The sequence below is a fragment of the Fusarium keratoplasticum genome, chromosome 5 (assembly GCF_025433545.1).
Source record: "Fusarium keratoplasticum isolate Fu6.1 chromosome 5, whole genome shotgun sequence".
NCBI classification, from domain to species: Eukaryota; Fungi; Ascomycota; class Sordariomycetes; order Hypocreales; family Nectriaceae; genus Fusarium; species Fusarium keratoplasticum.
In genome coordinates this window covers 795,429-806,396 of record NC_070533.1, presented here as the reverse complement: position 1 = coordinate 806,396, position 10,968 = coordinate 795,429, and the positions used below count along the sequence as shown (strand labels likewise).

Sequence of the window (10,968 nt, the reverse complement as noted above, 5' to 3'; positions counted from 1 at the left end):
GTATATATGTTCAACAATTGCTCTATTGAACCATGTTTTCTGTGTTGGACACTGCGAGATAATGTAGTTCCCCGTAAGTAATTGGTCTGGTGAATGTGATTTTTGCTCTGGCGCTATGTGAGCAAGACACCGGCGTTCAAACTGGATCCGATGAGCTTCCATCAACAATATACTTTTCGGGATATGTGAGGCGCATAAACTTTTATTGTTACTCCGAGAGGTGCATATTGTTGCAGTTGTAACCAAAACTTATTGTCGTTTCTGTCTATCGGAAGCTTGAATATAAAGCTTCAGGTTCCGCCTCGTTGCGTTGTCTCTGCGACAGACAAGGTGCTGTACTTACAATCCATCTATAAAGCACACAACTTTGGCAACTATCATCTATACCAATTTAGTTGCGGCCCGTTGCTGAGCGTGCAGAACTCGATTTAATGCACAGCAATAGGAGACACTCATTGCGCAATTGCTCTACTGCGCAGTAGTCTGTTGAACTATTGGCTTGCTGACTTTCAAGCTGAGAGCTGTCCTCAGGAACAACCAAGCCATTCACGTGAGAACCGACCAAGACACGAGTTACCGAGATCAAATAACACATGTGTTCTCTGTCTCTGCTAACCCTTTATAGTCCTGAATTGTCTCGGTCGTTGGTTTTCCTGCCGACAATAAGGGGTGGGCAGTGCATGTACAGTGTGCACGTGCGTCGAGCACAGTCCAGTCCACGTCATCCAGAGTGAAGCCGTGCGCAACAGGTCGGCTAACAGCACTGTGCGAGCCCCTCGATAAGTCAAGGTGCCCAAAATCTTTATCGCAACTTTGGATTCGCTGTCCTTGGTCTTGGTTTGGGCATTTGGTTATCGCGGGTATGGAAGCGTCACCTCTCACCCGCCAGCCTCCGCCGGAGGTCTTTACTCCAAAGATCATTCAGCTGTACGATTCTCTGTTCAAGGTTGGTTGTGTTGCCTTTTCCCCCGCTGTTCTGTGGCCGAAGTCTAACTTGTTACGTGCAGGTAGCTATCATGTCCCCCCCTGCACACGCGACCAACTTGCGCCGACGACTGATCGACGAACTCCTGCGCTAGGATGACTTTGACGAGGAAAAGACTGAGGGCTTCTGGGCCGAGTTCTTTCTACTGCGACCCGATCGAGCGGCCCTGCGACGCCTCCTGAACGAGCTGAGCCCGAGCGATGTGCTGCAGTTCGAGGTCCGAACGAGGGAGCTCTTTGCGAGAGCTATAGCTTCAGTCAAGGGCGGGAACAGCTTTGCGCAACTACATGCGCTAGATGTGCGTTGAATACCGTCGCTTCTCTCCCAGGAAACCGAGTCTAACGTCGTCTAGACCCTCAGCGTCTTCCTGTCATGCCTCCTATCTAAGCGGTACCCGCACCCTAGCTCCGATATCATGGTTCTCCTCGCCGGCCTCGACCACATCGACAACGTCTTTACCGACTTTGTCGGAGCGCTAGAAAACATAACCAGGAACGGGAAAGACTGTAAGGCTCGCCTGGCGCATTGGGAGTATAGAGCTGACTGGGTAGTGGAAACACGATACAAGGCGATCGAGGTGTTGCTTGCGGTCACGGCGGGAGCGTATCAGACAACTCTGTTGACCTACCTCATCCAGAGAGATCTATTTCCCTCAGTTATGAAGGTACGTGTGGTGTCAGAGGAGACAAGGCATGGTGCTGACATGAGACCAGTTTATCCAAGACTCCGAATCATCCAACCAAGTCCTCGAACCGTTTATCCTACTCGGCCTACTAGCCAACTACAACAAATTCGAGTTCCAAAATCCCTACCAGCTACGGCTAAACGACTTTGTCAACGAGTCGGCCATTCAGAAGATTGTCACCTGCATAGGGCAGTCGTGCCAGACGGTGCGGTCTCGATACATCAAGATCCAGGATGACCTGCCTGAAGGCTGGACCTTTAGTGCGACTCTCAACATGCTTGGACTCGGTGCGATTGCTCCTGGGCCTAAGCCGGTGAGGAAGCCTGTTTATGATGTAGAGACTGCGAAGGCCCTATTCACGAAGCTGTAAGTTGAGCTGTGTGGGTTACCAATGGAGAGTCCAGCTAACCCTTTGCCAGACCAGAGGAAGAGGCTGCCATTCTTCTGGCAACATATGACTTCACTCACGCAAACAAGCTGTTTTGCTTTAATCTAGTGACGATGGGGGCAGAAAAGGGTGCTGAACAGCCCATTGCCAGCTATCTTTCTCTCACATCTTATCTCCTCCAGCACGCCTATCTGTCACCTCGTGCTACTTACTACGCCCACCTCAATCTCATGGTCTTCCGCCTCCTTATCGAGGATCCCGTCATCTGCAAGCGAATGTGCAGTGAAGACTCGAAAGTACCAGTACGCCTGTGCCGACAACGGCAGCCCTATCTCCCCCTAGTCAAGGGTGAGAGAGTCCTGGCCATCTCCCTGCTCGACACCATGCTCGACGGCATTAACCATAATCTCCGTCGGCGTCTGGATGTCAGCCTCTACTCCCTCTGCTTCGGCATCATGCTCCGCGTCATCTCGTACCTCTCTCGCACGCGCACGCGTCTTGAATACCACTGGCCCGAGTTCTTCCGCTCTCTGCTTTCCATCGTTCGCTTCTTGGCTACTTACACGGCCGACCTGAAGGATCTACCGCACATCGATACCCTCCTTGACCATGTTGTTAATCTCATCGCGCTGTCTCTGTCTGCTGGTGAAGCCTTCCTCCCGACGCCAGCGGCATACGACGATCTTTTCTACAAGGTGGTAGAGTCAGGCGAAGTATTGACAAAGTTCAAGGAGAACTACAGACTGGGGAACCGCAACACCAACTCAATCGACACGCTCATCAATGTCAGCGCTCACTACAATCAGCTGCTGTCTGAGGGCGGTGCAGCGCGGCGTAAGCCTAGCGGGTTGACGACACAGGAGGTGACGGAGGTGATCCGACAGGGGTACGAGACGCTGAGCATCCAGGCCAAGGAAGGACTGGACTCGTGGGAACGGTACCGAGAGGCAGATGAGAGGACGTTGCTCAAGAAGGTGGCGAGGGCGGCGGTTGGGGACGTGAGGGTCATGGTTGAGCGGTAGCTGTGTGTAATCGAGAGGTTCTAATGTTGATTATGAGAAGCATGCCAATGATCTAAGTTTATGCCGTATAAGTGGAGAGAAGCATTGACTATCTGAAAAAGGCGTCGATGTCCACTTTGCTAGTGTAGCCAAGGAGAGCCTTGCCGCCGTCTGCCTTGACGTTGCCGACCTTGACGTTTATGTCGCCTTCTGTGCCGTCTGTGTTGTTGACTCCGGCCATGACTCTGGCAGAGTTGAGCATTTCCACGCTTCCTAGTTCTATTCGCCTCCGATTCTCGTTGACCTTGGTTTGGAGGAAGGCTAAGAGATCTTGATATCCCTTTGCTAATTGAGCGCCTCTCTGGATGTCAGCTGCCAGGTCTTGGTCTGTTGTCTCCCCGTTGCTCGACTGGATCTCGGTGGAGCTTTGGCTTGAAAGCACTTGAAGCTGTTTGAGCTGCTCCATGGAGACCATGCTGTTTGAGGGTAAGTCACTGTTGTTATAAGTTGACATGGGACTGCTAACAGGTTTGCACCACTGAGGGCTAGGCTGATGGTTGACTTGCACACGTTGAGCTCACTAATAAAAGCCACAACTTTGTTCTTGGCAAAGAAGCCGACATTGAACCTGTCCCTACGAGACAAATCGCCCTCATTAGAGTGTCTCAACAGCTTCTTGAGCTCTTGGTGAAAGCGACCACACACGTCGCTGCAAGCTTTCAGGGCTGCCTCTAGGTTACCAGTACAGGTAATGTCAGAGAGCACGGGCTGCCAGTTGCTCTGGTTGAGGGCGGCTTGCAGGCTCTCGATGACTGACTGGACGTTGTGAAGCTCCGTCTTGGCGTTGGCGATGGTCTGCGGGGCGTCCTTTATGCTGCTCAGGTCGTTGGCGAGGATGCGAACTGCGTGGAGGGTTGTTGTTGTGAGGCTTACGGCGGCTGATACTGTGCCTACTATTTCGGCCATTGGGGAAAAGACAGGGAGGTTGATGGTCTTCAAGGCAGTACCGAAGGTATAGTGATAGAAATGGATATGGGTACTTATGAATACCGCGATTAAGATGGAAGACAACAGCTGAGTTGGGACATTATTACTTCTGAAGAGAGGAGCCTCCTTGATGCCTTGGAGCTGCATCTTGTGGTAGCCAATCAATCACCCTGGTTTGCCTCAGCTGAGGACTTACCTAAATGCCCAGGCCGAGAATCAGGCTGTGACGTTTGGAAGTGCCCTTTGTCATTTTCATCCTTTCATCCATGAGCTTCTCTCCCCCATCCGCAAACCGACTCTGATACCTGCTACCCTTGGTTGTACATTGTCTTTCGTCTGACGCTATGGGCGCAGAGGCGCGTGCCAATATCGCCGTTACTATTGGCGATGTCAACGTGGCCCCGGGGGCCACGGCTGTTATTGGCATGAACAGAGTCGGCTCGGGTGCGTTTAGATACTGGTTTTTCACGCACTCTAGCTAATCCAAGCCATCGATAGACGCCAATACGCAGAAAAAGACTGTCCGCGAATACAAGGATGACCTCTTCGTTTCCGAGCCGCGCTCAGTCCGCGCCGAACTCATCAATACCAAGGGAAGCCTGACAGAAGGAACATGCCAGTGGATTCGACATAATGAGATCTACCGGTCTTGGCTAGACGCCCAAGAGTCGGGCCTCCTTTGGATATCTGGCAGACCTGGGCGGGGAAAGACTATGCTCTCCATCTTCCTGACCCAGGAGTGGGAGTCTTTGCCCGACTGTGCTGTGCTCTATGTCTTTTGTGGAGACAAGTCAACCAGTGATGAAATCGCCATCATGAGATCTTTGCTCTACCAGGTCCTGGACCAGGTTCCTAGCATGGTCAAACATGTGGAGGATTGCTTGGGGACAGGAGAGAGAACCAAGCGCACCCTTTCATCTCGTGGAGATCTATGGGCCATGTTTGCGAGCATACTAACGGATCCAAAACTGGGACCCGTCCTTGGACTAATTGACGGTCTTGACGAATGCCACCGGGACTCGACCCGCTGGCTCTTGAACAACCTACGACAGGTGTTTGATAAGGAATCAAGATCGAGATCGCCACCTTACAACCCATTCAGGCTTGCCATAGTCAGCCGAGACATGGTTGGCTTGCGAAGTTTTCCTCGACTGAATCTCGAAACCAAGACGGATGCGATTGCAAAGGATGTCTCCCGAGTAATCAGCGCCAAGATCAAAGAGCATGATCTCTTCTCCGAGTTGGGCCTTGACTTCATAAAAGAGGTCAAGACAACCCTCTGGCACCGCTCAGATGGAACTTTCTTGTGGGTTGGCTTTGCCATTCAGGAGCTCCTATCCGTTGAGACGAAGACAGAGATGCGGATTGCCCTGGATGCGATTCCACAAGACCTTGGCGCCCTATACTCCAAGATTCTCCTTCGGATAAAAGGCCCCATGAGAGGGAAAATCGCTCAGCTCTTGCGCTGGGTGACTCTGGCGTGTCACTCTCTGACCGTGGATCAACTTGCCGAGGCTTTGGACGTGGACGCTCAAACCATCGTCGACCTGGTAGCTATGTCTGGGTCACTCTTGACTCTAAGTAGACGGATGGCCCGGGACATGCCCACCTCGAGAAATGCCAAACCTACCTTTTCTATGCAATGGCGGAATAAAGGTGCCATTGTCAAGCTCGTCCACGCTTCGGTGGGTGAATTCTTGAAGGGCGAAGCCAACAACGACATTCTACGAACTCCAGAATTCCGCATCGAAGTTGAAGAAATGGAACTTCATATTACCCAGAGGTGCCTGAGCGCACTTGAGGCTGCTCTCTCCTGCGCTTCGGTACGCGATGACATGCCAGTCAACACCTTGTCCTCGTATGCCACCTTTTCCTGGCCCGAGCACGCAAGACGCTGTGGCGAGCGTCTCGAAAGGCTGCTTGACTCGGATAACGCATTCGTTCAGAGTGAGTCTGGCAGGCTTATACGATCGAGGTGGTGGGATCTTTATAATGGGTCAATGCGTGAATTTTCCAAACATGATGGAAGTCGTTGCTTTCCTCTTTTGCACGTGTGCTCAGCTTTAGGGCTTCTCCCACTGGCCCAGAGAATGCTTCAAGATACGGCTTTGACAGGAAAACACGTTGATGAGCTTGATTATAGAGGCTGGACCGCGCTGTGCTACGCTCTCGATCGTAAGAATCTAGCAGTTGCGCAGTTGCTAGTTGACCATGGAGCTTCTCTGACACGAGATTTCGAGAAACGAATATGGCTCGGAGAAACAGACAAATTCAAGCCAATCCACAAGGCGATGGAACTTGGGGCAGAAGTTGCAGAGCTCTTCTTGAAGAAGACACTAGAAGGCATCAGCCCCAACCCTCTGGCACGGCGGCCACGCAGTACAGCTCTAGAGCACAGCCTATTTCGGAAAGCTGTCGCACTGGGAGACGAGCGGCTTATTCACATTCTGTTCGCTAACGGAGCCACTCTTGACAGTGACGTAGCACAATTGGCTTTGAAGGATGCACTGGAGATCCGCGGCGGTGCGGCGGTCATCGAGTTGCTGCTTCAACACGGCGCCAGCCCCCGCGGTCTGGATCCAGCAATGGTGTTAAGGCATGGCGCTGGGCCCGTCTACGATCAGGTCAAGGCACTTCTTGACCACGGTATGGACCCCAACGGTAGCAGCGAAGGGCGCCCTCTGTTGCACTGGGCAGTTGCTGGATTTGGGCCAGACCTTGCGGAACTGCTCGTCGACTACGGCGCCGATATAAACGTCCAAGACGACCATGGCAGGGCTGCTCTTGTAGTTGCCCTGGCCGTGAACAAGATCGAAAGCGCAGCCATGCTCTTGAAGCGTGGAGCTGACCTGACCATCAAGGATAACCATGGCGACAACGCCCTCCACTGGGCGGTTAAACTAAGAAGCCGCAGGGGCACCGAGCTGCTTCTCCAGCACGGCCTGGATGTGAATATAAAAAATGAAGATGGAAGAACAGCTCTGGCTTCTGTGCTTGAAAACTGGGATCTTTCAACGGCAGAGCTGCTCGTCGAAGCTTGCATCCATGTTGGAGGTGGACGAAGTAACTCTCCTCTTGAGGAGTATGACATACAAATACAGCCAGCTCTGTTCCTGGAAGCCGTCCGGGATGGAAGTATCCAGATTGTGCGGTTTCTTCTACGGCACGGCGCTGATGCTAATGCTCGAGTTGGTGTATTTGATCCAACAACTCCTCTCAGGGCGGCCATCTCGAATCGACATGTCGCCATGGTGAAAGTGCTTCTAGAACACGGCGCAGACCCCAACCGGGGACTTCGATGGTCAGGAACTCCGCTGTACTGGAACCAAGAGTTCGACGATGAAGAAAGGGACCAGATAACTGAGCTATTGCTTCGAAAGGGTTCCCGCTATGGCCGAGGCAGAGTGACGCGCCTGAGAAGGTTATGAGATACATTTGCGTGATATTAAAGGGGAACTGGGAAGGCTTTGGGTGAATGTCAAAGAACCATAGCTCCCTCTCTGGGCCCCTTGTTGCTGTCGGCCCTCTACGAATAGATATCTAGAGCAGGTGGAACAGCCGCAGCTTGTTCCCGTATTCCCTTTGATGCTTGAAAGCCTCCCCATCCATCATGCCGTGGATGTAGCATTCCCCGATGAGCTCGCACTGGTACTGACTCTCGAGAGAGGTAGCTAGGTCCGGCGGTTTGCTCTCAGCCGTGTCCTTCCTGAGCGCTTTCCGCACGCCAACTGAGGCGAATTTGACACTCGGTGACTGCGTAGGGACAGCGAGACCTTTATCTGTCGGTGACGTATTGTTCATTTCAGGCTCCAAGGTTGAGGTTGTGCTTGCAGCTCTCTGAGTCGGTGTTTCGTTCGGCGAGGGGAGGGATGAAGTTGACTGCGAGACTGTCGAGAGCCGAACTGACTCGGTGCCATCTGGCTGCGTCTCGATGATTTCTGGCTTCTGGTCAAATGAAGAGCTCATACTTCCCTGCTTCGACGGCGAGCGAAGCCTCCGGAGCACAAGAGGGACACTGCAGCCGTACAAGATGCAGATCAGATCACCCTCCCGAGCTTCAGCAGGGACCAGGCCCAGGAACTTGCTTGAGCCCCGTCTTCCTTCTGTCAGCATCATCTGCCGACCCCATATCACGCCTTGCACCCGTCTGAGGAACTCTGATGCTATCGATGGACATCGCCCAGATGTTAGAAGCTCTGTTGTGTTTATCCCGCCTCTCCGGCTGCGCTGCTCAAACATCCATTTGCAGGCTAGGGGGAAGTATGCTGGGGGGTAGCTTTTGCCATCTTGGCCTCGGTCAGCTACGAGGGTTCGCCAGAGACGATCGGGGACAGGATTCGGAGGGCCCGGCCAGTCGACGAGGTCGAGCCATGTGGAAGGGATGATGCCTTCATATGCTGGACTCCTCGTGGTTCCGACCGCATCGAGTACAAATCCAGCGGCCACCAAGACTCTGTCCTGTATGAAGCCTTTGCTTGGGTATATCTTTGTCTTGCCGCTGGCGTTGTAGATCCTCGGTCCATGACCAGGGCATCCCACCAGAGGATCGGCGAGAACTCTTCTATACACATTATGACCAGGCTGCTTGTCAAAAGGCGTGCTGTCCAACTGGGTGATCCACGACGGCAGTTTTGGCTCGTCGGGAGGCGGCTCTGGAGCCCAGGGACAGCATATAATGTCGAGGGTCCTGGATCGGCCGATGGCGAACTCGAGGAACTCTTTGCAGACCTCATAGACGCTCCTGTTGTAGTCGACAATTATGGACGTGGGATATCCCTCAAAGTGCTTCTCTGCGTTTCTTAGGTTGCGGTCGGAGACTGAGCGACAACTGAAGGATGACTGCCAGGCTGCGACTGGGGGCTTTAATGATGTTGATCTCCTGGACAGCTTCTCAGGGCCGTCGGTTGAGGATGTTCCCGTCGCTCGCCTTGGGAATGGTGTTCGGAACTTGATCTGGTTCGATGGCTGTGGCATGTGTGCCCCTAGATCATAGTCCGACACGTCTTCATCGGACGAGATACCGGCCAATGTGGGCGAGTGCTGAGGCGTTTGCAAGAGGTGATCATCCGACATGGCGCCGCCGTGTTGCGCATCCGGCTGGGCATCGTGAGCGAGCCAGAGGACAGCGTAAATGGTATCGTGGGGAGACGCAGCTTCAAATGCAGCCATGGTTGAGATTAAGCCTTCGAGTGATAGGAGACGCTCAAGCACGGCGCCGTCTTCTGACTTTCTGAACAGATTGCTCGTGAGGTCCACCAAACACTTGGCTCCGAGGGCGTCAACCTCTCCCAGATAATTTGGGTGATTCTGAAACTTTTCAGATCTCTGAAATAGCGCCCGTAGATCCTGATACCTCGAAGTGAACAGCGCAACAGCGGCAGAAAAGTCCTCCCACGAAACGCTCCTCATCCCGCAAAGAAGCGTCGCCCTCCTCGCCAGCGAAATCTCCTGCACGATCCACCGTCTGTTGAACCAAGGCCTCTGCATCAAGGCCAATAACGCCGCCCACTCCTCCGGCGTACCGGGGTCTTTTGTAAGGGGGTCAAAATCGTCAAGGTTGAGCAGCTTGTCGATAAAGTCGACTGCGCCGGCGTCGTCGCCCCCCAGCCAGACGGAGACGCCCTCTGCTCTGTTGTAAATCATGGCCATTTTGGGGATTTGTGTGCTTTTCTCTACGAGGTCGGATTGGTTTATGCAGACTGCATCGATCCAGAGGAGACGGGATTTATTCGCGGGGATGTCCTGTCTTAGACGGCGTAGAGCGAGATCGAGGTTTGGTGTAATGTCGAGAGTCGCAGTCTCCCCGTCGCCGACGACGATGCTCAATGTATGCGGAGAGATTGGGAGTGAGCCCCATGTATATGAGAGCGCTTCATACGGAGGCGCATTTTGCACGTCGGAGCCTGTGTCGCGGGTGACCAAGACCTGATGTCCCTCCTCTGGCTCCTCATTCTCGGGTAGTCGAAAGATATCCAGGCTGCCCTCAAGTTTGGCGTCATAACTGCCAGCGCTGAGGGCTAGTAACCGGATCTCATCGGGCTGTAAGCGCTGGTACTGATACGTTGCCATAGCTGGCGTCTTGTGCCTGGTGGTTGTTAGATCTGAGGCTCTGTGAGATTGCGATATCCGGTGAGGCACAGCAACTCACGTGGTGGGGATCGGAGGTCAGCACCGCGCATCTGAGCTGATCTGGAATGAATGAGGTCTTTGATCAGCGCACCTGGACCAATCATCTTTCCACTTGTTTCCCAAATAATCAGTTGTCAGTTTGTGGCTCATTTTGATCTCGCTTTGGTGCATTGGGACGGTCGGGGTTGGACGTGAACTGAGTATACTGCCAAGCCAACCGCATGCATCCACTCATGGTCTAAACATTGCCTAGATGACATAGCCGTTCAATCCTAATCCTAATCGCGCTTTAGTCCTAAGGCTCATCATATTGTCGTCCTGAGATGGATATCGCCTCGCGATGCCAAAATCTCCCATCTTGGGCTCACTTGGGAGCTTCGGTTTCAACAACAAATCAAAGCGTAATTGGTTTAGTGGTAAAATTCTCCGTTGCCATTCGAGTAACGTCGGGGAGCCCTGGGTTCGATTCCCAGATTACGCATTGCAACCTCACTTTTTGCGATTTCTTTTTGCACTATCTCAACACCTCTGCCGCTTATCTGACACTCACCGAGGTTGCATCGTCAATCTCAAGCGTCATTGGTCTAGGGGTTAGGATTCAACTCTTCCATCAGAGAGAAGTTGAGGCTCGGATTCGAATTCCGGATGACGCATTTGCTTTGTTTTTTGCCATTCATGTCTTCTTTTTGCTTCGGCTGCCCTGGGATGTCGTGGAAGGGAGTTGCTGAAGGGTGCTCTCCAGCTGAGGCATTTGAGGGTCGTCATAGTGATAGGACGCCATGCCAGTCGGCAC

General features: G+C 53.0%; 4 protein-coding genes across 4 annotated transcripts; 2 read left to right on the top strand and 2 right to left on the bottom strand.

Annotated features, from left to right (window-relative positions):
• Nucleotides 1-757: 757 nt before the first annotated feature.
• Nucleotides 758-3,080, top strand: NCS57_00691700 (DUF1741 domain-containing protein; the record flags this gene model as incomplete). The annotated part of the gene is made up of 6 exons (XM_053056785.1): nucleotides 758-946; nucleotides 1,080-1,283; nucleotides 1,338-1,491; nucleotides 1,537-1,649; nucleotides 1,699-2,036; nucleotides 2,090-3,080. The coding sequence occupies exons 1-6, from the start codon at nucleotides 863-865 to the stop codon at nucleotides 3,078-3,080; spliced, it is 1,884 nt and encodes a 627-aa protein (XP_052912980.1). The 5' UTR covers nucleotides 758-862.
• An 88-nt stretch (nucleotides 3,081-3,168) lies between these two features.
• NCS57_00691600 (Helo-like-N domain-containing protein) lies at nucleotides 3,169-4,025 on the bottom strand (the record flags this gene model as incomplete). Its single annotated transcript, XM_053056784.1, has 2 exons — nucleotides 3,169-3,535; nucleotides 3,586-4,025. 2 exons carry the CDS (start codon nucleotides 4,023-4,025, stop codon nucleotides 3,169-3,171), a joined length of 807 nt encoding a protein of 268 aa, XP_052912979.1.
• Nucleotides 4,026-4,390: 365 nt separating this feature from the next.
• NCS57_00691500 (NACHT domain-containing protein) lies at nucleotides 4,391-7,474 on the top strand (the record flags this gene model as incomplete). Its single annotated transcript, XM_053056783.1, has 3 exons — nucleotides 4,391-4,490; nucleotides 4,545-5,993; nucleotides 6,312-7,474. The coding sequence occupies 3 exons, from the start codon at nucleotides 4,391-4,393 to the stop codon at nucleotides 7,472-7,474; spliced, it is 2,712 nt and encodes a 903-aa protein (XP_052912978.1).
• Nucleotides 7,475-7,586: 112 nt separating this feature from the next.
• NCS57_00691400 (HET domain-containing protein) lies at nucleotides 7,587-10,115 on the bottom strand (the record flags this gene model as incomplete). Its single annotated transcript, XM_053056782.1, has 1 exon — nucleotides 7,587-10,115. The coding sequence occupies one exon, from the start codon at nucleotides 10,113-10,115 to the stop codon at nucleotides 7,587-7,589; it is 2,529 nt and encodes an 842-aa protein (XP_052912977.1).
• Between the last annotated feature and the right edge of the window lie 853 nt (nucleotides 10,116-10,968).